This window comes from Watersipora subatra, chromosome 4 (genome assembly GCF_963576615.1).
Source record: "Watersipora subatra chromosome 4, tzWatSuba1.1, whole genome shotgun sequence".
In the NCBI taxonomy this organism is placed as follows: Eukaryota; Metazoa; Bryozoa; class Gymnolaemata; order Cheilostomatida; family Watersiporidae; genus Watersipora; species Watersipora subatra.
Genome location: NC_088711.1, coordinates 32,031,970 through 32,059,289, shown reverse-complemented (window position 1 = coordinate 32,059,289; position 27,320 = coordinate 32,031,970). Strand labels below are relative to the sequence as shown.

The 27,320-nt window shown below is 37.8% G+C and overlaps 1 protein-coding gene across 1 annotated transcript in view; it reads right to left on the bottom strand.

Moving 5' to 3' along the window:
- The window catches only part of LOC137395196 (uncharacterized protein FLJ43738-like), a 62,421-nt gene that overhangs the window by 19,446 nt on the left and 15,655 nt on the right, over positions 1-27,320 (bottom strand). Inside the window, exons 2-9 of the mRNA XM_068082035.1 lie at positions 23,034-23,223; positions 18,660-18,762; positions 16,696-16,867; positions 15,671-15,846; positions 8,532-8,696; positions 6,202-6,362; positions 739-878; positions 366-547 (exon numbers count right to left, since the gene is read on the bottom strand). Of these exons, the coding sequence (XP_067938136.1) occupies positions 366-547; positions 739-878; positions 6,202-6,362; positions 8,532-8,696; positions 15,671-15,846; positions 16,696-16,867; positions 18,660-18,762; positions 23,034-23,215 (1,281 nt within the window). The 5' untranslated portion in view covers positions 23,216-23,223. The remainder of the gene's footprint in view (positions 1-365; positions 548-738; positions 879-6,201; positions 6,363-8,531; positions 8,697-15,670; positions 15,847-16,695; positions 16,868-18,659; positions 18,763-23,033; positions 23,224-27,320) is intronic.

Here is a 27,320-nt window from a genome sequence, read left to right as displayed (position 1 = left end):
GCTACAAATGATGCTAGTCGTTGCGCGATGGAACCAATTCCGAGGATTTTATGAATTTAACTTTTATTACCTCCTTAAATTTAAATTTAAGGACATTTAGCTCCTATGAAAAAATAGCGGAGTAGGAAAATGAGCTAAGTGAGAAAGCTTTTACGTTGATAAAAAATGAATTTTCTCAATGTTTAAAATAGTTTCAAATAACTTTTTGCTATTCAAACCACCAAAAAATATAAGTAACCTCATTTGAAAACTTGAAAAAAGCCAAAAATAGAAAAGCCATATTCTTGAGAGAACACCGCCAACATCCATAATAATATAATCTGAGCTGGTTTCTTTAATGGACGAGCCAAAGGTCATTAACCCACCTGATCAAGCTTAGTAAGGGCAGTGAAGCAGTGCCGAGGTACCATGTCTCTCACAAACAAGAGCGGTTGTTGGACTATCATGTCGATAGGCTCATGCAGCTTTACCCTAGTTAAGTCGACATCCAGCGCACCGTATAACCGTCGACTAAATGTTAGATCAGAGTTGTAGAGAACCTTTACACCTGCCGGCAACCGAGAACAGTGAGCATTAGTCAACAACTATGTTTGCGAATTATCCAGGTATGTTATATTGAGTACTATTATAATATTATCGACTCAAATAAGTCTATGAATAACTCTCTTGCAGAACAAAGAATATAACTAGGTCAATAACATGTCTTAAGAATATCCACTAATCTACATGTGAACTAACCTTCTTTTGGCTTGCTCATCCGAGCCCAAACCATCTGAATGGCTTTTTCCGCAAGACCCTCGAGAATGAAAAGGTGGCGTTTCCCATCCATTAGTTGAAATCCTGTGACTATGTCCAAATCTTTTCTGGTCTGTTGCTCTCTGCAGCAAATATTGTAACATTTTGTTGCTGTTAACACCATTGTTGCTGTTAACTCCATTGTTACTGTTAACACCATTGTTGTTGTTAACACCATTGTTGCTGTTAACACCGTTGTTGCTGTGAACACCATTGATGCTGTTAACACCATTGGTGCTGGTAACACCATTGTTGCTGGTAACACCATTGTTGATGTTAACACCATTGATGCTGTTAACATTATTGTTGCTGCTAACACTGTTGAAGCTGTTAACACCATTGGTGCTGGTAACACCATTGTTGCTGGTAACACTATTATTGCTGTTAATATCATCATTGCTGTTAACACCATCATTGCTGTTAACACCATCGCTGCTATTAACACCATTGTTGCTGAAAAGTCTATAGCACACATCTTTACTTTTTGCTTATACATGTCGCCTGTGTAAGTTTCACTTTGATTTGACATATTAATAGTTGGTTGATGTAACAGTAACAATATACTTAATCTAACTAGAATTTACTTACATACTATTTAATTTAGAAAACTAGGTTTCTATGGAAACCTCTATAATTTTAATATCATTTATAAAAATAAATGAAATTTTATGTTAAAATTGCAAAACTGTGTGGAGCATAGTTTGCATCAGAAAGAATTAACTGAATGGTGAATATTATTTTAAATCAATCTTTGTGGAGAATCACTTTTAAACAGAAAGACTTTTAGATGATGTGGAAGTAGATACATGTATATAGAAGTAGATACATGTATATAGAAGTATATACATGTATATAGAAGTAGATACATGTATATAGAAGTAGATACATGTATATAGAAGTAGATACATGTATATAGAAGTAGATACATGTATATAGAAGTAGATACATGTATATAGAAGTAGATACACATTTATAAAGTAAGTTTAATAATACACTACGAATACAAACATGAACCCTTGAGATGAACCCTTGAGATGAACCCTTGCATAAGAACTGAATTCACTTCTACTTCATGGTGGATGTAAAACGGTTTTGCTACAGATGACGAGACAACAACATGTGTGCTGACACTGAGATGATGAGACAACAACATGTGTGCTGACACTGAGATGATGAGACAGCAACATGTGTGCTGACACTGAGATGACGAGACAACAACATGTGTGCTGACACTGAGATGATGAGACAACAACATGTGTGCTGACACTGAGATGATGAGACAGCAACATGTGTGCTGACACTGAGATGATGAGACAACAACATGTGTGCTGACACTGAGATGACGAGACAGCAACATGTGTGCTGACACTGAGATGATGAGACAACAACATGTGTGCTGACACTGAGATGACGAGACAACAACATGTGTGCTGACACTGAGATGACGAGACAGCAACATGTGTGCTGACACTGAGATGATGAGACAACAACATGTGTGCTGACACTGAGATGACGAGACAACAACATGTGTGCTGACACTGAAATGATGAGACAGCAACATGTGTGCTGACACTGAAATGATGAGACAGCAACATGTGTGCTGACACTGAGATGATGAGACAACAACATGTGTGCTGACACTGAGATGATGAGACAGCAACATGTGTGCTGACACTGAGATGATGAGACAACAACATGTGTGCTGACACTGAGATGATGAGACAGCAACATGTGTGCTGACACTGAGATGATGAGACAACAACATGTGTGCTGACACAGAAATGATGAGACAACATGTGTGCTGACACTGAGATGATGAGACAACAACATGTGTGCTGACACTGAAATGATGAGACAACAACATGTGTGCTGACACTGAAATGATGAGCCAACAACATGTGTGCTGACACTGAGATGATGAGACAACAACGTGTGTGCTGACACTGTGATGATGAGACAACAACGTGTGTGCTGACACTGTGATGATGAGACAACAACATGTGTGCTGACACTGTGATGATGGGACAGCAACATGTGTGCTGACACTGAGATGACGAGAGAGCAACATGTGTGCTGACACTGAGATGATGAGACAACAACATGTGTGCTGACACCGAGATGATGAGACAACAACGTGTGTGCTGACACTGTGATGATGGGACAGCAACATGTGTGCTGACACTGAGATGATGAGACAACAACATGTGTGCTGACACTGAGATGATGAGACAGCAACATGTGTGCTGACACTGAGATGATGAGACAACAACATGTGTGCTGACACTGAAATGATGAGCCAACAACATGTGTGCTGACACTGAGATGATGAGACAACAACGTGTGTGCTGACACTGTGATGATGAGACAACAACATGTGTGCTGACACTGAAATGATGAGACAACAACATGTGTGCTGACACTGAAATGATGAGCCAACAACATGTGTGCTGACACTGAGATGATGAGACAACAACGTGTGTGCTGACACTGTGATGATGAGACAACAACGTGTGTGCTGACACTGTGATGATGAGACAACAACATGTGTGCTGACACTGTGATGATGGGACAGCAACATGTGTGCTGACACTGAGATGACGAGAGAGCAACATGTGTGCTGACACTGAGATGATGAGACAACAACATGTGTGCTGACACCGAGATGATGAGACAACAACGTGTGTGCTGACACTGTGATGATGGGACAGCAACATGTGTGCTGACACTGAGATGATGAGACAACAACATGTGTGCTGACACTGAGATGATGAGACAGCAACATGTGTGCTGACACTGAGATGATGAGACAACAACATGTGTGCTGACACTGAAATGATGAGACAGCAACATGTGTGCTGACACTGAGATGATGAGACAACAACATGTGTGCTGACACTGAGATGATGAGACAGCAACATGTGTGCTGACACTGAGATGATGAGACAGCAACATGTGTGCTGACACTGAGATGACGAGAGAGCAACATGTGTGCTGACACTGAGATGATGGGACAGCAACATGTGTGCTGACACAGAAATGATGAGACAACAACATGTGTGCTGACACTGAGATGATGAGACAACAACATGTGTGCTGACACTGAAATGATGAGACAACAACATGTGTGCTGACACTGAAATGATGAGCCAACAACATGTGTGCTGACACTGAGATGATGAGACAACAACGTGTGTGCTGACACTGTGATGATGAGACAACAACGTGTGTGCTGACACTGTGATGATGAGACAACAACATGTGTGCTGACACTGTGATGATGGGACAGCAACATGTGTGCTGACACTGAGATGATGAGAGAGCAACATGTGTGCTGACACTGAGATGATGAGACAACAACATGTGTGCTGACACCGAGATGATGAGACAACAACGTGTGTGCTGACACTGTGATGATGGGACAGCAACATGTGTGCTGACACTGAGATGATGAGACAACAACATGTGTGCTGACACTGAGATGATGGGACAACAACATGTGTGCTGACACTGTGATGATGAGACAACAACATGTGTGCTGACACTGTGATGATGGGACAGCAACATGTGTGCTGACACTGTGATGATGGGACAGCAACATGTGTGCTGACACTGAGATGATGAGACAACAACATGTGTGCTGACACTGAGATGATGAGACAGCAACATGTGTGCTGACACTGAGATGATGAGACAGCAACATGTGTGCTGACACTGAGATGATGAGACAACAACATGTGTGCTGACACTGAAATGATGAGACAACAACATGTGTGCTGACACTGAGATGATGAGACAACAACATGTGTGCTGACACTGAAATGATGAGACAACAACATGTGTGCTGACACTGAGATGATGAGACAGCAACATGTGTGCTGACACTGAGATGATGAGACAACAACATGTGTGCTGACACTGTGATGATGAGACAGCAACATGTGTGCTGACAATGAGATGATGAGACAACAACATGTGTGCTGACACTGAGATGATGAGACAGCAACATGTGTGCTGACACTGAGATGATGAGACAACAACATGTGTGCTGACACTGTGATGATGAGACAGCAACATGTGTGCTGACACTGAGATGATGAGACAACAACATGTGTGCTGACACTGTGATGATGAGACAACAACATGTGTGCTGACACTGAGATGATGAGACAGCAACATGTGTGCTGACACTGTGATGATGAGACAGCAACATGTGTGCTGACACTGAGATGATGAGACAACAACATGTGTGCTGACACTGTGATGATGAGACAACAACATGTGTGCTGACACTGTGATGATGGGACAGCAACATGTGTGCTGACACTGAGATGATGAGACAACAACATGTGTGCTGACGCTGAGATGATGAGACAACAACATGTGTGCTGACACTGAGATGATGAGACAGCAACATGTGTGCTGACACTGAAATGATGAGACAACAACATGTGTGCTGACACTGAGATGATGAGACAGCAACATGTGTGCTGACACTGAGATGATGAGACAACAACATGTGTGCTGACACTGAGATGATGAGACAGCAACATGTGTGCTGACACTGAGATGATGAGACAACAACATGTGTGCTGACACTGTGATGATGAGACAGCAACATGTGTGCTGACACTGAGATGATGAGACAACAACATGTGTGCTGACACTGTGATGATGAGACAACACATGTGTGCTGACACTGTGATGATGGGACAGCAACATGTGTGCTGACACTGAGATGATGAGACAACAACATGTGTGCTGACGCTGAGATGATGAGACAACAACATGTGTGCTGACACTGAGATGATGAGACAGCAACATGTGTGCTGACACTGTGATGATGAGACAGCAACATGTGTGCTGACAATGAGATGATGAGACAGCAACATGTGTGCTGACACTGAGATGATGGGACAACAACATGTGTGCTTACACTGAGATGTGGCAATAAACTAGCACAATATTTTGACAGCATTTCTATTTTGATCTTCAAACCGATAGCATAGACTTCAAACTGATAGCATAGACTTCAAACTGATAACATAGACTTCAAACTGATAACATAGACTTCAGCAAATAATTTAGCTTCTAAACCTTTTAAATTGGCATAAATAATGGTAGCGTTAAAATCATAAAATGCCTACAGTCTGCGTATCCGAATCTTGATCGCAATAAACTCATTGCGCAAGCGTTGACATCATTGTATTTTAAATTGATGCAACTTGTTGAACCTGGCTTTCTAAGCGTGCAACAACATAACATGCATCAAGCCTGGCGCGTACCTGAGGTCAGATAAATTACAGTACGGTTAGTTATTAATTGACCTACAGCCTTTGAATGGCTAATGAACTATTTGCTGTAAAATAACAATCATTGATAGCATTACCAAGACAAAATTCAACTTACGCCGAGAGCTTATACGTAGAAAGTGCTGCGTCTAACACCACGGGAGACAGGCTGTCTAGCCCTAGTCCTTTGGCATTTATCTGTGAGATCAAACTAAGCAGAGTCTTGGCCTTTCCTTTATTTTTCTGGTCGAATATGTAGAGCACTCTCCCAAATGGACACTACCAACAACAAACATAGCAAAACATCTACTATATAAAGAGCAAACAAGGATTTAAAGTTATTACTGTTAGGAGTCGTCATCACTACAATAAGCTAGAAAATAACTTGTAAAAAAGCTTAATTCATATAAGGGCAAATTTTGTGTGCAGTTCCCGTAGCTGCTGATAATGTAGGTGATTTTATTTCTTTACTACCGTTTGATTTCTCATAGTATTAGCGACTGCAGACACACGCGTGTCGCAGCGCAAACACACGCGGGTCACGGTACAGACACACGCGGGTCGCAGCGCAAACACACGCGGGTCACGGTGCAGACACACGCAGGTCTCAGTGTGCATTAGGTGGGAAGTTATAAAAAAACTCAGAGCTTCTTGCGGATAAAAGTATGAACTTCTAGCGCTATTGAGTGTCTTACACTATCCCTTATCTTATCCCTAGTCTTACACTATCCCTAGTCTTACATTATCCCTAGTCTTATCCCTAGTCTTACAGTATCCCTTGTCTTATCCCTAGTCGTACACTATCCCTTGTCTTATCCCTATTCTTCCATTATCCCTTATCTTATCCCTAGTCTTACACTATCCCTAGTCTTACATTATCCCTAGTCTTACATTATCCCTTGTCTTATCCCTAGTCTTACACTATCCCTTGTCTTATCCCGTCTTACACTATCACTTGTATTATCCCTAGTCTTACACTATCCCTTATCTTATCCCGTCTTACACTATCACTAGTCTTATCCCTAGTCTTACACTATCCCTTATCTTATCCCTAGTCTTACAGTATCCCTTGTCTTATCCCTAGTCGTACACTATCCCTTGTCTTATCCCTATTCTTACATTATCCCTTATCTTATCCCTAGTCTTACACTATCCCTAGTCTTACATTATCCCTAGTCTTATCCCTAGTCTTACATTATCCCTTGTCTTATCCCTAGTCTTACACTATCCCTTGTCTTATCCCGTCTTACACTATCACTTGTCTTATCCCTAGTCTTACACTATCCCTAGTCTTATCCCTAGTCTTACACTATCACTTGTCTTATCCCTAGTCTTACACTATCCCTTATCTTATCCCGTCTTACACTATCCCTTGTCTTATCCCTAGTCTTACAGTATCCCTTATCTTATCCCTAGTCTTACACTATCTCTAGTCTTATCCCTAGTCTTACACTACCCCTTGTCTTATCCCCAGTTTTACACTATCCCTTATCTTATCCCTAGTCTTACACTATCCCCTGTCTTATCCCTAGTCTTACACTATCCCTAGTCTTATCCCTAGTCTTACACTATCCCTTGTCTTATCTTTAGACTTATACCTTGTCTTATCCCTAGTCTTACACTATCCCTAGTCTTATCCCTAGTCTTACACTATCCCTAGTCTTATCCCTAGTCTTACACTATCCCTTGTCTTATCCCGTCTTACACTATCCCTTGTCTTATCCCTAGTCTTACACTATCCCTTATCTTATCCCTAGTCTTACACTATCCTTAGTCTTATCCCTAGTCTTACACTATCCCTTGTCTTATCCCTAGACTTATACCTCGTCTTATCCCGTCTTACACTATCCCTTATCTTATCCCTAGTCTTACACTATCCCTTATCTTATCCCTAGTCTTACACTATCCCTTATCTTATCCCGTCTTACACTATCCCTTGTCTTATCCCGTCTTACACTATCCCTTATCTTATCCCTAGTCTTACACTATCCCTTATCTTATCCCTAGTCTTACACTATCCCTTGTCTTATCCCTAGTCTTACACTATCCCTTATCTTATCCCGTCTTACACTATCCCTTGTCTTATCCCTAGTCTTACACTATCTCTAGTCTTATCCCTAGTCTTACACTATCCCTTGTCTTACCCCTAGTCTTACACTATCCCTTGTCTTATCCCGTCTTACACTATCCCTTGTTTATCCCTAGTCTTACACTTTCCTTTGTCTTATCCCTAGTCTTGCACTATCCCTAGTCTAATCTCTAGTCTTACACTATCCGTTGTCTTTTCCCTAGTCATACAATATCCCTTGTCTTATCCCTAGTCTTACACTATCCCTAGTCATTCAATTGAAACCCTTGAAGTAGCACTCTTAGGGTTTGATCACAAATGATTTCCACTTTTCTACAACTAGTACTGAGAATAAACCACAAACAATGCTAGGATAATACCTCTAAAGTGGGAGCTTTGTACGGTTTAATCGCCACTTCCTGGGTAGTCGTGAGAGGAACTGCCACTTCCAACTTGACTTTCAACATGGTATGTGAATCCATGTATACACCAGGAGGCATTGGAGGATCTGTAGGTCCATCCACACTTCCTGGCATACCGATCACCTACAGGAGCGACCATAATGATAATGCTCACTATAAATGCTTGGTAGCATGATAATATACGCTCAACTACCATAAAATATATAAAATTGATATAAACGTCAAATGTTGCTTCAGGAGGCTATGTGCTAGCTATGAATTAGATTGCACAAATACAGCCTCCTGGAAGAGTATTCAAGGAAGACTAATGAAGAAAGAGTAATAAAGGAAGAGTAATGAAGGAAGAGTAATGAAGGAAGAATAATAAAGGAAGAGTAATAAAGGAAGAGAAATGGAGGAAGAGTAATGAAGGAAGATTAATAAAGGAAGAGTAATGAAGGAAGAGTAATAAAGGATCAAATGAAATTAAGACCGTATACGTGACATGTATGGTCAGCGTATAGTGAGTGTATAGTGAGTGTATAGTGAGCGTATAGTGAGTGTATAGTGAGTGTATAGTGAGCGTATAGTGAGCGTATAGTGAGCGTATAGTGAGTGTATAGTGAGCGTATAGTGAGCGTATAGTGAGCGTATAGTGAGCGTATAGTGAGTGTATAGTGAGTGTATAGTGAGCGTATAGTGAGCGTATAGTGAGTGTATAGTGAGTGTATAGTGAGTGTATAGTCAGCGTATAGTGAGCGTATAGTGAGCGTATAGTGAGCGTATAGTGAGCGTATAGTGAGCGTATAGTGAGCGTATAGTGAGTGTATAGTGAGCGTATAGTGAGCGTATAGTGAGCGTATAGTGAGCGTATAGTGAGTGTATAGTCAGCGTATAGTGAGTGTATAGTGAGCGTATAGTGAGCGTATAGTGAGTGTATAGTGAGCGTATAGTGAGTGTATAGTGAGTGTATAGTGAGTGTATAGTGAGTGTATAGTGAGTGTATAGTGAGCGTATAGTGAGTGTATAGTGAGTGTATAGTGAGTGTATAGTGAGCGTATAGTGAGTGTATAGTGAGCGTATAGTGAGCGTATAGTGAGCGTATAGTGAGTGTATAGTGAGCGTATAGTGAGCGTATAGTGAGTGTATAGTGAGCGTATAGTGAGCGTATAGTGAGCGTATAGTGAGCGTATAGTGAGTGTATAGTCAGCGTATAGTGAGTGTATAGTGAGTGTATAGTGAGTGTATAGTGAGTGTATAGTGAGTGTATAGTGAGTGTATAGTGAGCGTATAGTGAGCGTATAGTGAGTGTATAGTGAGTGTATAGTGAGCGTATAGTGAGTGTATAGTGAGTGTATAGTGAGCGTATAGTGAGCGTATAGTGAGTGTATAGTGAGCGTATAGTGAGCGTATAGTGAGCGTATAGTGAGCGTATAGTGAGTGTATAGTCAGCGTATAGTGAGTGTATAGTGAGTGTATAGTGAGTGTATAGTGAGTGTATAGTGAGTGTATAGTGAGCGTATAGTGAGTGTATAGTGAGTGTATAGTGAGCGTATAGTGAGCGTATAGTGAGTGTATAGTGAGCGTATAGTGAGCGTATAGTGAGCGTATAGTGAGCGTATAGTGAGTGTATAGTCAGCGTATAGTGAGTGTATAGTGAGTGTATAGTGAGTGTATAATGAGCGTATAGTGAGTGTATAGTGAGTGTATAGTGAGTGTATAGTGAGTGTATAGTGAGTGCATAGTGAGTGTATAGTGAGTGTATAGTGAGTGTATAGTGAGGGTATAGTGAGTGTATAGTGAGTGTATAGTGAGTGTATAGTGAGTGTATAGTGAGCGTATAGTGAGTGTATAGTGAGTGTATAGTGAGTGTATAGTTAGCGCATAGTGAGTGTATAGTGAGCGTATAGTGAGTGTATAGTCAGCGTATAGTGAGTGTATAGTGAGCGTATAGTGAGCGTATAGTGAGTGTATAGTGAGCGTATAGTGAGTGTATAGTGAGTGTATAGTGAGCGTATAGTGAGTGTATAGTGAGTGTATAGTCAGCGTATAGTGAGTGTATAGTGAGTGTATAGTGAGCGTATAGTGAGTGTATAGTGAGTGTATAGTGAGCGTATAGTGAGCGTATAGTGAGTGTATAGTGAGCGTATAGTGAGCGTATAGTGAGCGTATAGTGAGTGTATAGTCAGCGTATAGTGAGTGCATAGTGAGTGTATAGTGAGTGTATAGTGAGCGTATAGTGAGTGTATAGTGAGTGTATAGTGAGTGTATAGTGAGTGTATAGTGAGTGCATAGTGAGTGTATAGTGAGTGTATAGTGAGTGTATAGTGAGGGTATAGTGAGTGTATAGTGAGTGTATAGTGAGTGTATAGTGAGTGTATAGTGAGCGTATAGTGAGTGTATAGTGAGTGTATAGTGAGTGTATAGTTAGCGCATAGTGAGTGTATAGTGAGCGTATAGTGAGTGTATAGTCAGCGTATAGTGAGTGTATAGTGAGCGTATAGTGAGCGTATAGTGAGTGTATAGTGAGCGTATAGTGAGTGTATAGTGAGTGTATAGTGAGCGTATAGTGAGTGTATAGTGAGTGTATAGTGAGTGTATAGATAGTGTATAGTGAGTGCATAGTGAGTGTATAGTGAGTGTATAGTGAGTGTATAGTGAGTGTATAGTGAGTGTATAGTGAGTGTATAGTGAGTGTATAGTGAGCGTATAGTGAGCGTATAGTGAGTGTATAGTTAGCGCATAGTGAGTGTATAGTGAGTGTATAGTGAGTGTATAGTGAGCGTATAGTGAGTGTATAGTGAGTGTATAGTGAGTGTATAGTGAGCGTATAGTGAGTGTATAGTGAGTGTATAGTGAGCGTATAGTGAGCGTATAGTGAGTGTATAGTGAGTGTATAGTGAGCGTATAGTGAGCATATAGTGAGCGTATAGTGAGTGTATAGTCAGCGTATAGTGAGTGTATAGTGAGTGTATAGTGAGTGTATAGTGAGCGTATAGTGAGTGTATAGTGAGTGTATAGTGAGCGTATAGTGAGCGTATAGTGAGCGTATAGTGAGTGTATAGTGAGCGTATAGTGAGCGTATAGTGAGTGTATAGTGAGCGTATAGTGAGCGTATAGTGAGTGTATAGTGAGCGTATAGTGAGCGTATAGTGAGCGTATAGTGAGCGTATAGTGAGCGTATAGTGAGCGTATAGTGAGCGTATAGTGAGCGTATAGTGAGCGTATAGTGAGCGTATAGTGAGCGTATAGTGAGCGTATAGTGAGCGTATAGTGAGTGTATAGTGAGCGTATAGTGAGCGTATAGTGAGCGTATAGTGAGCGTATAGTGAGTGTATAGTGAGTGTATAGTGAGCGTATAGTGAGCGTATAGTGAGTGTATAGTGAGTGTATAGTGAGCGTATAGTGAGCGTATAGTGAGTGTATAGTGAGTGTATAGTGAGTGTATAGTCAGCGTATAGTGAGTGTATAGTGAGCGTATAGTGAGTGTATAGTGAGCGTATAGTGAGTGTATAGTGAGTGTATAGTGAGTGTATAGTGAGCGTATAGTGAGTGTATAGTGAGCGTATAGTGAGTGTGTAGTGAGCGTATAGTGAGTGTATAGTGAGCGTATAGTGAGTGTATAGTGAGTGTATAGTGAGTGTATAGTGAGCGTATAGTGAGTGTATAGTGAGCGTATAGTGAGTGTATAGTGAGCGTATAGTGAGTGTATAGTGAGTGTATAGTGAGCGTATAGTGAGTGTATAGTGAGCGTATAGTGAGTGTATAGTGAGTGTATAGTGAGCGTATAGTGAGCGTATAGTGAGTGTATAGTGAGTGTATAGTGAGTGTATAGTGAGCGTATAGTGAGTGTATAGTGAGTGTATAGTGAGCGTATAGTGAGCGTATAGTGAGTGTATAGTGAGTGTATAGTGAGTGTATAGTCAGCGTATAGTGAGTGTATAGTGAGCGTATAGTGAGCGTATAGTGAGTGTATAGTGAGCGTATAGTGAGTGTATAGTGAGTGTATAGTGAGTGTATAGTGAGCGTATAGTGAGTGTATAGTGAGCGTATAGTGAGCGTATAGTGAGTGTATAGTGAGCGTATAGTGAGTGTATAGTGAGTGTATAGTGAGTGTATAGTGAGCGTATAGTGAGCGTATAGTGAGTGTATAGTGAGTGTATAGTCAGCGTATAGTGAGTGTATAGTGAGCGTATAGTGAGCGTATAGTGAGTGTATAGTGAGCGTATAGTGAGTGTATAGTGAGTGTATAGTGAGTGTATAGTGAGCGTATAGTGAGTGTATAGTGAGCGTATAGTGAGCGTATAGTGAGCGTATAGTGAGCGTATAGTGAGTGTATAGTGAGTGTATAGTGAGCGTATAGTGAGCGTATAGTGAGTGTATAGTGAGCGTATAGTGAGCGTATAGTGAGTGTATAGTGAGCGTATAGTGAGTGTATAGTGAGCGTATAGTGAGCGTATAGTGAGTGTATAGTGAGTGTATAGTGAGTGTATAGTCAGCGTATAGTGAGTGTATAGTGAGCGTATAGTGAGTGTATAGTGAGCGTATAGTGAGCGTATAGTGAGTGTATAGTGAGTGTATAGTGAGTGTATAGTGAGCGTATAGTGAGCGTATAGTGAGTGTATAGTGAGCGTATAGTGAGCGTATAGTGAGCGTATAGTGAGCGTATAGTGAGTGTATAGTGAGCGTATAGTGAGTGTATAGTGAGCGTATAGTGAGCGTATAGTGAGTGTATAGTGAGCGTATAGTGAGTGTATAGTGAGTGTATAGTGAGCGTATAGTGAGTGTATAGTGAGTGTATAGTGAGTGTATAGTGAGCGTATAGTGAGTGTATAGTGAGCGTATAGTGAGTGTATAGTGAGCGTATAGTGAGTGTATAGTGAGCGTATAGTGAGCGTATAGTGAGCGTATAGTGAGTGTATAGTGAGCGTATAGTGAGCGTATAGTGAGTGTATAGTGAGCGTATAGTGAGCGTATAGTGAGTGTATAGTGAGTGTATAGTGAGTGTATAGTGAGCGTATAGTGAGTGTATAGTGAGCGTATAGTGAGCGTATAGTGAGCGTATAGTGAGCGTATAGTGAGCGTATAGTGAGCACATAGTGAGCGTATAGTTAGCGTATAGTGAGCGTATAGTGAGCGTATAGTGAGCACATAGTGAGCGTATAGTTAGCGCATAGTGAGCGTATGGTGAGTGTATAGTGAGTGTATAGTGAGCGTATAGTGAGCGTATAGTGAGCGTATAGTGAGCACATAGTGAGCGTATAGTTAGCGCATAGTGAGTGTATGGTGAGTGTATACGAAGAGTCCACAAGCAATAAATATACAACAACTTTTTTAGCCAATCATCAGCACGAAATGTTTATTTAGGTCATAATGAATAATATCGGTAGTAAAATGCGTTGTCTGGGTTCTCGAAGATTATGATCATTAGGAAATTTACTGATTCAACGCGATTTACTAACAAAGTACAGAATTTAAAAATAGCTCCAAGTTCGAGCGAATGTGGCTCAAAGTTTTCTCAGCAACAGAAAACTGGCATCTACAGACAAAATCAGAGCACCTACAGATCGTTGGTATTTTGGACATACTTAGAAGGACTTATGAAAGCAGAGTGGTGACCACTACCAACCTGCATATAGAGCATAGTGAGAGGTACATATCTTAGGACTAAAGATGAAGAGGAATACCCAGATTTGATACATACAGAGTTAAAGTTTACTGCAGTAGAATAATATGTACTATTATATGAGCTAAGACAATGTGAGTGGCCACGGCTTGGATGGATATTTTTAATGAAAGCGCTTAACTGAGGTGAAAATTTTTTGGCTTGTAAAAATTCTATAATAAAATAATAATGTTGAAGATAATGCAAAACATGATTTGTAGAACATATTGAATACATCATAGCCTCGTTGCTACCTGTGCTGAAATCTTATCTGTTAGATGGATTTATGAAGTGTAATCAGAGCTGTATTGACAGGTACTTTTGCATAGCTCGACTCAATTCCAACGGACTAAATATCAAGAGCTACTCAAAAATCTTTATGCTCAATACTACTAAGTGAAAGCAGATGAGTCGACGCCACAAACCGCTAATCAGGTGCCAGAACGGCTTTATTAACCCTTTGCCAGAGTCGGTGGATTAACGGTGGATTAATCAGGTGCAAGGGCTTTATTAACCCTTTGCCAGTGTCGGTGGATTAACGGTGGATTAATCAGGTGCAAGGGCTTTATTAACCATTTGCCAGAGTCGGTGGATTAACGGTGGATTAATCAGGTGCAAGGGCTTTATTAACCATTTGCCAGAGTCGGTGGATTAATTGATTTTAAAGAAAGTGATGTTGTTTTGCGTTCACCTTTTTGGTCAACACAGAAAACCATTTGTTTTGTACTCGGATCAACTGATCAAATGTGACCAGTAAACTTTTTTCTACCAAGTGATGCTAGAAATTACTAAATAACGTTGACTATACATGATTTTTTTCGGGATGCATTTTGTTTCGCCATATATTTGAACATATACTTTTTAAAGATGTGGTTTGCTTATTTTATCTAGTATCTAGTTTCCGGTGTGGCTAGCAACTGAGAACTTTGCTGATACAAACGCTGCGATGATACAAGTTAACTCGACGACCTGATTACCGTAGACAGGCAAAATCGTAGCCAGTACTCAGATGTTTACACAGAATTTAGAGGAAACTAATATGACAAGTTTTAAAGTATTTTTATTTGAAGTGTGTTAGACATTTATAATAATGTAACCGTAGCTAGATTTAAAATTATATTCTAGCAATCATGGGCAATACAAAATAAAATATATGACAATAAAGCCGCGTAGGACTAGAATTTTATCGCAATAGCCGATGTGAATACTAGAGATAGAGACAGGCTGTCTCACTATGTACAGTACATCATTTGGGGCAAGTCTGGGCACACCTTTTTTCTGAGTGTTTTTACCGCGATCATTTTTTGTCGATTTTAATCTTCAAATATCTTGACAGTGAGATCGCCTAAAACAACAAAACATCTCAAATGATAGAAAAACAACGATACTTTCTGTTGAAATCAGCTAGTTTGGCGCAATCACATCTTTAATGGTACATATACGGATCGCTCACCTTGCCAGTTTCAGCTTGTCTTCCTAGAATGTCAGGAAGTGCGCAGCTATGCACCGGTATCTGTAGGTTTATTATCTTCTGTCCCAACAGGAAGTCAGCCATATTTACCTTGGCCACTCCATAAGGATCCCATGAGGCTGGTCTATCCTTAAGAGCATTATACCGTGTTCGTTTCCCTAAAATGTTTAGCACGATGATAAAATTACAACTGTAGGAAGTTTTCTGTCAGTCAGGGAACTAAGGCTACCAGGGATGATGGACCAACTGCAAACCTTTTTATAGTAAAAATAACAAAAGGTCTAACAACTTACCATATCGCAAACTCAAAATAACACAAAAAATTCAAAATCACAAATGATCACAGCTTGCATATTGGAGAAGAACCGATGAAGATTTTAGCTGATCAAGGATACTCTACGTACACTGCTAATCGATGAAGCCTATATTGTTATGTTAATCACTCACAACCTGGAAATTTCAGTAGGGCAGTAGGGTAGGGTATTATTGATGCATAAGATAACTAACAAAACAATATTGACAACTCCAAATTTCAGTAGGGCAAGGTATTATTGATGCATAAGATAACTAACAAAACAATATTGACAACTCCAATTTTTAATTCATGTTTAATTTTATGTAAGTCAAATGACGCATAGCAAAACCTGTCATTACACAATAGTACTAATACTCTATTCTAGTTCTATACTATATTTAAATAGCCCCAATTTAGCACTCAAGCATTTCCACAAAGTGTACTTTTAGCGCTAAGTCTAGTAACAAAAACCTGCAGCATCAAGCTTTTAGCTAGAATTAAAAAAGACCAAAGTCTAAATCGTTTTTTAAATGGGCTTTTCAGCAGCAAAATCATTTGATTCTTGACCTTTAATGACATTATATAGGTACAAAAGGATACTTGACCAATCACGATGCATGATCTTAACCATTTTGACCAATCACGATGCATGATCTTAACCGTTTTTAATCCACTATTTAGCAGATGCGCAAAACAGTCACAGAGAACAGACCTGAGATGTACCCGACATTGTTTATCTTTTCATCTTCCCCGTCGTGGCCGAACAATGCTGGCTTTACAACAGATGCGCTTGGCAGCTTGTCTCTATCATGAACCCTGACCTCCATAGGTGGTCCCAGGAAATATTCTGTAAGTTGGGCGTTAGAGAGGGTTCCCAATAGAACCTACAGCCAAATATAGAGCAAAACGCAGGCTATTAATGCTTGTGTGAGCAACTAACAGTGACATACGCAAAAAGTCTTTCCAGAGTTTACATTACAGATTGCTTAACTGTACAGCCAGTATCACAGCCGGATGTCTTGGCTTAATTGTACAGCCGGTATCACAGCCGGATGTCATGGCTTAACTGTACAGCCGGTATCACAGCCAGATGTCATGGCTTAACTGTACAGCCGGTATCACAGCCGGATGTCATGGCTTAACTGTACAGCCGGTATAACAGCCGGATGTCATGGCTTAACTGTACAGCCGGTATCACAGCCGGATGTCATGGCTTAATTGTACAGCCGGTATCACAGCTGGATGTCATGGCTTAACTGTACAGCCGGTATCACAGCCGGATGTCATGGCTTAATTGTACAGCCGGTATCACAGCTGGATGTCATGGCTTAACTGTACAGCCGGTATCACAGCCGGATGTCATGGCTTAACTGTACAGCCGGTATCACAGCCGGACGTCATGGCTTAATTGTACAGCCGGTATCACAGCCGGATGTCATGGCTTAACTGTACAGCCGGTATCACAGCCGGATGTCATGGCTTAACTGTACAGCCGGTATCACAACCGGATGTCATGGCTTAACTGTACAGCCGGTATCACAGCCGGATGTCATGGCTTAGTGACCGGCTTATGTGAAGGCCCAACAATACAGCTTTATCAAAATGAATTTTTTTGAATTGGTTAAGCCTTCTGTTTATCGGCCATTATTATCCGTAGGGCTATAAGTGGGTTAGTTGTCTTTATTTAATAATCACTGAATACTACCAAGTGTACACAAATTATATGGTAGTAAAGTAAATTTATTTGAGCTTGAAAAATGGTTTTATAAGAAACCTAATGAAAAAAATCGTAACAACATCTAATAATTCAATGTATGTAAATACTCGTAAACACATGTAAACACTCGTAAATACTTGTAAATACTCGCAAACACATGTAAATACTCGTAAATACTTGTAAACACATGTAAACACTCGTAAAGACTTGTAAATACTCGTAAACACATGTAAACACGCAAATACTTTGTAAATACTCGTAAACACATGTAAACACTCGTAAATACTTGTAAATACTCGTAAACACATGTAAATACTCGTAAATACTTGTAAATACTCGTAAACACATGTAAACACTCGTAAATACTTTGTAAATACTCGTAAACACATGTAAACACTCGTAAATACCCAAAAAGATTAATTAAAACTAAACATTAATTCAACCAATGCTTCAATTCTAGCAAAACAGGAGATTTACAGCTCTGAACCACACCAGTAGCTGTTACCGATGATTTAGCAGACTGAAATATAACAGTTGCTACTTACCACATTGAGGTTATCCTAATATAACAGTTGTTACCACATTGAGGTTATCCTGATATACATGTAACAGTTGCCTCTTACCACATTGAGGTTATCCTAATATAACAGTTGTTACCACATTGAGGTTATCCTGATATACATGTAACAGTTGCCTCTTACCACATTGAGGTTATCCTAATATAACAGTTGTTACCACATTGAGGTTATCCTGATATAACAGTTGATACTTACCACATTGAGGTTATCCTAATATAACAGTTGTTACCACATTGAGGTTATCCTGATATAACAGTTGTCACTTACCACATTGAGGTTATCCTGATATAACAGTTGTCACTTACCACATTGAGGTTATCGTAATATAACAGTTGCTACTTACCACATTGAAGTTATCCTGATATAACAGTTGCTACATACCACATTGAGATCATCCCAGTAGAGATTCTTCTCTTGAGGATTTCTTCTTGTTGTATGTGTTGCATGTCTGAAGAAGTCGTAAGACAAAGAGCATGGATGGCACCTGCAACAGAAATAACAGAAGTGATAGCAGATGCATAAAGCTACGCCGTCATTGACGACCCGCTATAATTTTCATTACATCATACATGTATAGCTCTTTACAATAAATCTGTAGATTCTTTGGATATATGTTACTATCTTCTTACTATAGTTGAAACTGAGACAATTTAGTGTGTCAAAAAGCTAATGCCTAAGACTTCCAAGGATAATAATCTTTACATGTATTCATAATCTGATGATAAAACAGGGTTAAACTCTGAAAGTCTGAAAGTGGTGAAGGGAGCCTTATTAAACCCACTCCAGCTATATACTAATGATGGAAAAATGAATATGGCTTCCAAATCAATTTCTAGTTAGTACAAGGAACCACATGTATTTTGTGAAGGTCTTCATGAAGCGCCTCAATGTATACTAATTAATAACAAATAACCTATATAATATACTGAACTATGTAATTAATTACAAATAACCTATATAATATACTCGACTATGTAATTAATTACAAATAACTTATATAATATACTGAACTATGTAATTAATTACAAATAGCCTATATAATATACTGAACTATGTAATTAATTACAAATAACCTATATAATATACTGAACTATGTAATTAATTACAAATAGCCTATATAATATACTTTAATCGCAATGCATACATTGCAATATTGCAATATATTAATATTGTAACATAGAAATATATTAATATTGTAACATAGTAATATATTAATATTGTAACATAGTAATATATTAATATTGTAACATAGTAATATATTAATATTGTAACATAGTAATATAGTAATATTGTAACATAGTAATATAGTAATATTGTAACATAGTAATATATTAATATTGTAACATAGTAATATATTAATATTGTTACATAGTAATATATTAATATTGTAACATAGTAATATAGTAATATTGTAACATAGTAATATAGTAATATTGTAACATAGTAATATAGTAATATTGTAACATAGTAATATATTAATATTGTTACATAGTAATATATTAATATTGTTACATAGTAATATAGTAATATTGTAACATAGTAATATATTAATATTGTAACATAGTAATATATTAATATTGTAACATAGTAATATAGTAATATTGTAACATAGTAATATAGTAATATTGTAACATAGTAAAATTGTAACATAGTAATATATTAATATTGTAACATAGTAATATATTAATATTGTAACATAGTAATATAGTAATATTGTAACATAGTAATATAGTAATATTGTAACATAGTAATATTGTAACATAGTAATATAGTAATATTGTAACATAGTAATATAGTAATATTGTAACATAGTAATATAGTAATATTGTAACATAGTAATATATTAATATTGTAACATAGTAATATATTAATATTGCTATGACAATCCACTAATAAGCATCTAATCAAAGAAATTTAAGTAAATGCTGTAATATATAATATAACATATTGTAATATTCATCTTGCAATATTATTTGAAATGACAGCTGAGAAAGAATTTAGACCCACCTAATATAGAGGGCAGCAAAGTAATATTTATCATATGGGAGTGCCTGAACAAAGCACCCGTCGTATGCAATCAGGCGCTAAATAAAGCCTGGTTTCCATATCGACTGCGAGGCTCCGGCGGTAACTTGCGCAGCAAAACGTTTACGACGTTAGGCTCGGCGGCATATGTTCACATATAAGCTGCATCGCTAAACATAATTGCGTAATCAAATAAAATGTTCGCTCGCTATGCCGTTACTATAATGGTGACCTTCACCCGTAAAGTGCATTTCGAAAAGGTTTTGCCGGCGGCCTTTTGCGAAATTTGAACAGCGTTAAACTATTGCGTTGCCGTGGGCAACTACCGGTGGTCCTCGGCGGTACCTGGCGCTTAGGTTCCCATTTCACCGCTAATAGCCTGCGATGCTGTCGCCGGTGCTTTGCGACGTATATGGGAGCCAGGCTTTAGGCTTTACACAAGTGTGAATTCACACAAACTCATGGCTGCTTCAGAAAGGGCCAATTTGTAATACAGTTACACCTCTCGATGCTGATTTGGGTGTAAAGAGGTTTCACAACATATTATCACTAGTGTATATTATCACTAGTGATAATATACACTAGTGATTATGAGTATCATGACACTATAAGTATCATAATACTTATTATAGTACTTATATACTATATACTTATAAACTTTACGATACTATATAAGTATCATAAAGTATATAAGCATTATGATACTATATATACAGAAATACATACATACATATATATATATTTATATATATATTATATATATACTAGAAATTCCACTGACATACAGCCCACGACCAAAGTGATATTGGAAAAAAAAGAAAGGGTACTGATGGTTGAGAAATGCAATATTAGCAGTCAAAAGGCACTGCAGTGCATTAGGATAACTGCAATGGTAGCTGTAATGTACTGGGTGTGGGTGTTATTATATACAACAAACAGCAATAATGAAAGGAAAAGATTATATGTTTATATCTCTCTCCCTGCAATAGGAGAAATGCAATATTGGCCAATATTAGAAGTAAAGTGCACTGATATTATTAGAATAACCAATATTATTAACATAGTAATAATATAAAACCAATGCACAATTTTGTTTACATTTCAAAACGTCATAGCTAACAATATCACGAAGTTGAGATATTTATATAGATTTTTAAAAATTCTGTACTACGTAGTCATTGTTCTGTAGTCATCCAAACTTATAATTAGTTATTGTAATAATCTCATCAGAACCGTTAGAAAAAATATCATCGTCATTTTCTTTACTTACACTGCGTTGGACATCAGTTAGAATACCAAAGTACTCAAAAGTTTCCAAAATGTCAGTTACTTTGAAATCGGCAAAAAAGAAACGAGTTCTGTACTTCTATGTTAATTACAGAAACCTTCGGCAATTCGACAATGCTAGAGACTGGTGAAATGTGCACGTTATTTTTTCGTGAAATGCGCACGACTTAATGGTTCTATTCTCTGTCACTCGGCGTTTCGTTTGCCGGTCTTAATTTTGATAAATGTAAGGCTTGGCCAGTTTTAATAACGATTTTCGGCCAAATTAATCTGTCTATTTGTGTATAATCTGATCAGATGGGTAAGTTTTAAGATACTGTCAACAATTTACAAAGACTTGGTAATATATTTGAATAGGCTTATATGTGTTTTGTATCGCTATTATACTTTAACGACTCTACAAAACGATGGTTAAATTTGTGGATGAGATTTTGAAACAAGGGTTTGCGACGTTGTTGATGAATAATTTTCGTAAGTTGTGTGCCATGCCTTTATCATAAAAACTGTCAAACACTCGCTCCGCTGGTTTGGTCGTGGGACTATACTAATAGAAACAGGTTATAAACAGTGGCAGGTAATGTAGTAGCCATTGGCTAAGCTTACTAATTAGATGATGGTAAATTTAGCACATTGGCTAATTTAACTAACTGGCTTGTCTTATTGTCAATTACATTTGTAGTTGACAAATGGCCAACTGGTCTAATTGGGATTTGCTAAGTAGTCAACTTCCCCAATGGCAACTAAATTACCTGCCAGTGTTTATAAGCTGTTTTTATTACACGTGCAACATCAAGCGTTCAACTAGTCTTTACTATAATAAGAGCTGTGAAGCCAGCTAGTAGTCGTCATGCGTGATGTCACACGCACACATGGCACACACAATGTCATTGTGTGCATTTTAAACAATGTAACGACTATGTGCACAGTTAATCCATTGTGTTACAAGTAGGCCATGTGACCTAGTGGATAGAACATCTGCCTGCAGACCCAGAGGTTGTGAGTCCAAATCCAAGTGAAGCGAAGTTTTCATTCCTAAAACTTGATCGGTATAACTGGACACACGAACGACGGACAACCACTGAGATATAGATATATATATATATATAACACTACTATACGCAAATCAGGAATATATATATTCCTGATTTGCCTAATTTTAACACATAGACACAGCTATATAATTATTGGTGCTGTAAAATAATTTCAACACGATTGCTAGCTTGAATGACTATAAAATATGAGGTTTCATAGAACCGTTTTCCCATTGATGAGATAATTGAAGTCAATATAAATTTATGTCATGTAGATTGCAGACCAAAAAGAATAAAACCCAAAATTTTCAAAAAGTTTCATCAAATGACTATGAACATTGCACAACATAAAAAATATTTTAAAACATGAACAGGCATTGAGCGTATAACACAATAAGTATTAAATGCTCACTTTTTCCTCAGTGTTTCATAGCTGACTGGCTCATCTGGAAGGTTCTTTACAGACTTAATTTTAATGGACAGAGGATTTAGTTCTCGGGTGAGCTCGGGGGTCAGAAGGTCTTTATCTATTGATACAGAGACGAACGCATCGAGCACAGATCTCACAGGAGTGTCCAGTCGACTGATGCACATTCGTTGCCCTACATAGATGAGTTCATTGATGACAAAGGATCAACATAACAAAACTGCTATAGCCGTGTAGAGAGTTCTAGAATGGTAAAACTGGAACCTATGTAAACAGAAATATGTGCGCTAACTTTCCGCTCTGTTCCAAGTTGCTTTATAGAAAGTTATTGAATGACAACAAAAAATAGAGCATATGTAAACAGAAACATGCTATTGGATGCGCTTTCAGAGACAATCAAGCCAGTCTGTTCAAACAATAGAAAACTGCTGTTAGTAAGGAAATATGGTGGTTAATACTAAATCATCCCAAGTAGGTTCATGCTAGAGGTACATGTAGCTATGAGCAGCCTAAAAATGGTGGACATTATTGCCGCTTTTATTAGAGTTTCTTTTTAGAGTTTATTCATCCTGATACCTTTTTCTAGTTTTTAGCAAATTTTCAATTTCAAAAATTTTTGGAAAAAGTTTTTCACTCAGAAAACAGTCTTTGCTTAGATTAAAACCTGTGTTACACAACTGTAACAAACCAGATTTATCTTCTCATATAATTTCACAGCAGACCACTTTTGCCATTCAATTTCTAGCGAATAAGAATCATGTTATTTTGAAGCAGTTTTTTAATTTATAAATTGTCACTAAAACTTTTATGTTGTAGTAAAAAATCTATTGGTGATGTAATTTGGTCTAAGAGTTGACCTAAGGTCATAACCACATATCACCACTAGTAGCAGGAGAGTTATCCTCTCTTTACATCGATGCCTTCCAATTCCTTTATTTTTGTGAGCACTAGCTGGCAGGGATTACGTGTATGTCACAATTTCCATCTCCATAACATTTCCATAATTCATTTCCATATTATTTCCATTTCCATAACATTTCCATAATTCATTTCCATATTATTTCCATTTCCATAATTCATTTCCATATTATTTCCATTTCCATAATTCTAAAATAAAATTTCCATATCCATTTCAATAAAATTATGGAAATATTTATGTTTATGGATATGGAAAAGTAAACATTTCCATAATATGTTTAGCGATCCCTGTTATGTATGCACTTAGCACATTAAATATTCTTTCATTTAAATATACACCTATATAGATGTATTAGCCAGTATAACTTGCCTCTGTTTATATCTTGAATTACGTGCATGTTACATTTTCCATAATTCATTTCTATATTATTTCCATTTCCATAACATTTCCATAATTCAATTCCATATTATTTCCATTTCCATAATTCATTTCCATACTATTTCCATTTCCATAACATTTCCATAATCCATTTCCATATTATTTCCATTTCCATAACATTTCCATAATTCATTTCCATATTATTTTCATTTCCACAACATTTCCATATTGCTAAAATAAGATTTTCATATCCATTTCCATAAAATTATGGAAATATTTATGGATATAGAAAAGTAAAAATTTCCATAATATGTTTAGCGATCCCTGCTAGCTGGATGCCCAGCATTGCACGGGTATTAAAAGACAGCTTATAAACAGTGGCAGGTAAGGTAGTTGCCTGCCACTTGCCATTAACCTGGCACATTGCAAATGATTAATTTGAGTAAGCTACAATCCGTATTACGAAACTTACTAATAAGAGCGGTGAAAGCGAGGTTTAGAAACGTTGCGTTACACAAAGCGCTATGCATATTTTAACTGATATAACGACTCATATCGCCTAGTGAATCCAAAGTATCTCGCATAGATTAATTGGTTAGGTTATCGCCTAGTGGATGGGAGGTTCTGAGATTAAGTCCAGCAAGAAGCGGATGTTTCATTCCGAGATTTTAATAACTATAGCTGTACAGACCGAATGCCAGACTTTGAGAATTACCAATACATATATAGAATAGGTTACAACTATGGAGCAGAACATGCATATGAAAGAGATACTAGCAGAAATTATTATAGCTTTTGATATGATTACTGGACAATATATATTAACTTAATGAGCCTGTTCTATGAATTTTGTGGATGCCATGAAAACGCAATTGAGCCATTTTTGGTGAGAATTGAAACTAGTGGAGTATTAATATTGTAATGCGGAAGGCATCCTGGGAGCTCTCACAGACACGGAAGGTTTTAGTAGAATTCCTACTACAGAGAATAAGTGTTAGTTGCAAGCATGATAATGAATAGATGGATGCACAACAAAGTAGAAGTCGCTATGTGGAGTCTAACCAATTACCTTCTTCCCTTTCTACAAATGGTGAGATTATTGGCTGAGATCAAACAATGCCCGATGCAAAGCTATTTAAAATGGCTAACGATAAGATTATGTTACGGAACATATTTAATATAGTTTCGAATTATTTAAATAAAGATATATTCTGCCGACGTCTTATTACGTCGGCGGCAAACAAAAATAAGAATATGCACTGTCTTATCTATAGCTGACTATGTACTGCCTTATCTATAACTGACTGTATACTGCCTTATCTATAACTGACTGTATACTGCCTTATCTATAATTGACTGTATACTGCCTTATCTATAACTGTCTATGTGCTGCCTTATCTATAACTGTCTATGTACTGTCTTATCTATAACTGACTATGTACTGTCTTATCTATAGCTGGCTACATACTGTCTTATCTATAGCTGGCTATATACTGCGTTATCTATAACTGACTGTATACTGCCTTATCTATAACTGACTATGTACTGTCTTATCTATAATTGACTATGTACTGCCTTATCTATAGCTGGCTATATACTGCCTTATCTATAGCTGGCTATATACTGTCTTATCTATAGCTGACTATGTACTGTCTTATCTATAGCTGACTATGTACTGTCTTATCTATAGCTGACTATGAACTGTCTTATCTATAACTGACTATAATATACTGCCATATCTATAGCTGACTATATACTGTCTTATCTATAGCTGACTATGCACTGTCTTATCTATAGCTGACTATGTACTGCCTTATCTATAACTGACTGTATACTGCCTTATCTATAACTGACTGTATACTGCCTTATCTATAATTGACTGTATACTGCCTTATCTATAACTGTCTATGTGCTGCCTTATCTATAACTGTCTATGTACTGTCTTATCTATAACTGACTATGTACTGTCTTATCTATAGCTGGCTACATACTGTCTTATCTATAGCTGGCTATATACTGCGTTATCTATAACTGACTGTATACTGCCTTATCTATAACTGACTATGTACTGTCTTATCTATAACTGACTATGTACTGCCTTATCTATAGCTGGCTATATACTGCCTTATCTATAGCTGGCTATATACTGTCTTATCTATAGCTGACTATGTACTGTCTTATCTATAGCTGACTATGTACTGTCTTATCTATAGCTGACTATGAACTGTCTTATCTATAACTGACTATAATATACTGCCATATCTATAGCTGACTATATACTGTCTTATCTATAGCTGACTATGTACTGTCTTATCTATAGCTGACTATATACTGTCTTATCTATAGCTGACTATGTACTGTCTTATCTATAGCTGACTATGTACTGTCTTATCTATAGCTGACTATGTACTGCCTTATCTATAGCTGGCTATATACTGCCTTATCCATAGCTGGCTATATACTGCCTTATCTATAAGTAGTAATAGAAGTAGCTGATCTGGCTCAGAATTTTCGCCCTGGCATTTTTTGTCTAAAAAATCCTAGAAATTTAGAAAGTTTTTAAAATCCTTACGATTTAAAAAAAAATGGAAAATCTCAAAAATCTGTACGGAGAGAAGATACGGCTGCCAAAGAGCACGCGACTGCAGGACCTAAGTGCTGGTCACGCTTGCCATTTGTACAATCTCCTTTATTATACAAAATTCTTTAAGCCTACATCAATCGATTTGACTAAGGTTTAAAGCTTTGTAATAATAAATAAAATGGTGAGAGTTAGAAAGCGGGCACCACCTGAGGCGGTGTCTGACATTAGAAACCTCTACGGAGAGGGGAATACGAGCTGGCTTCGACAGGATGCCAAGCAAAGCGGTATTAAAGGATACAGCAAAATGAGCAAAGCGGAGCTAACGTATCGTGCAGGCGATCAATCCAAAGTGATTGGTAAAACTAGTAAGGGTATACCAATAGTGGCAGAC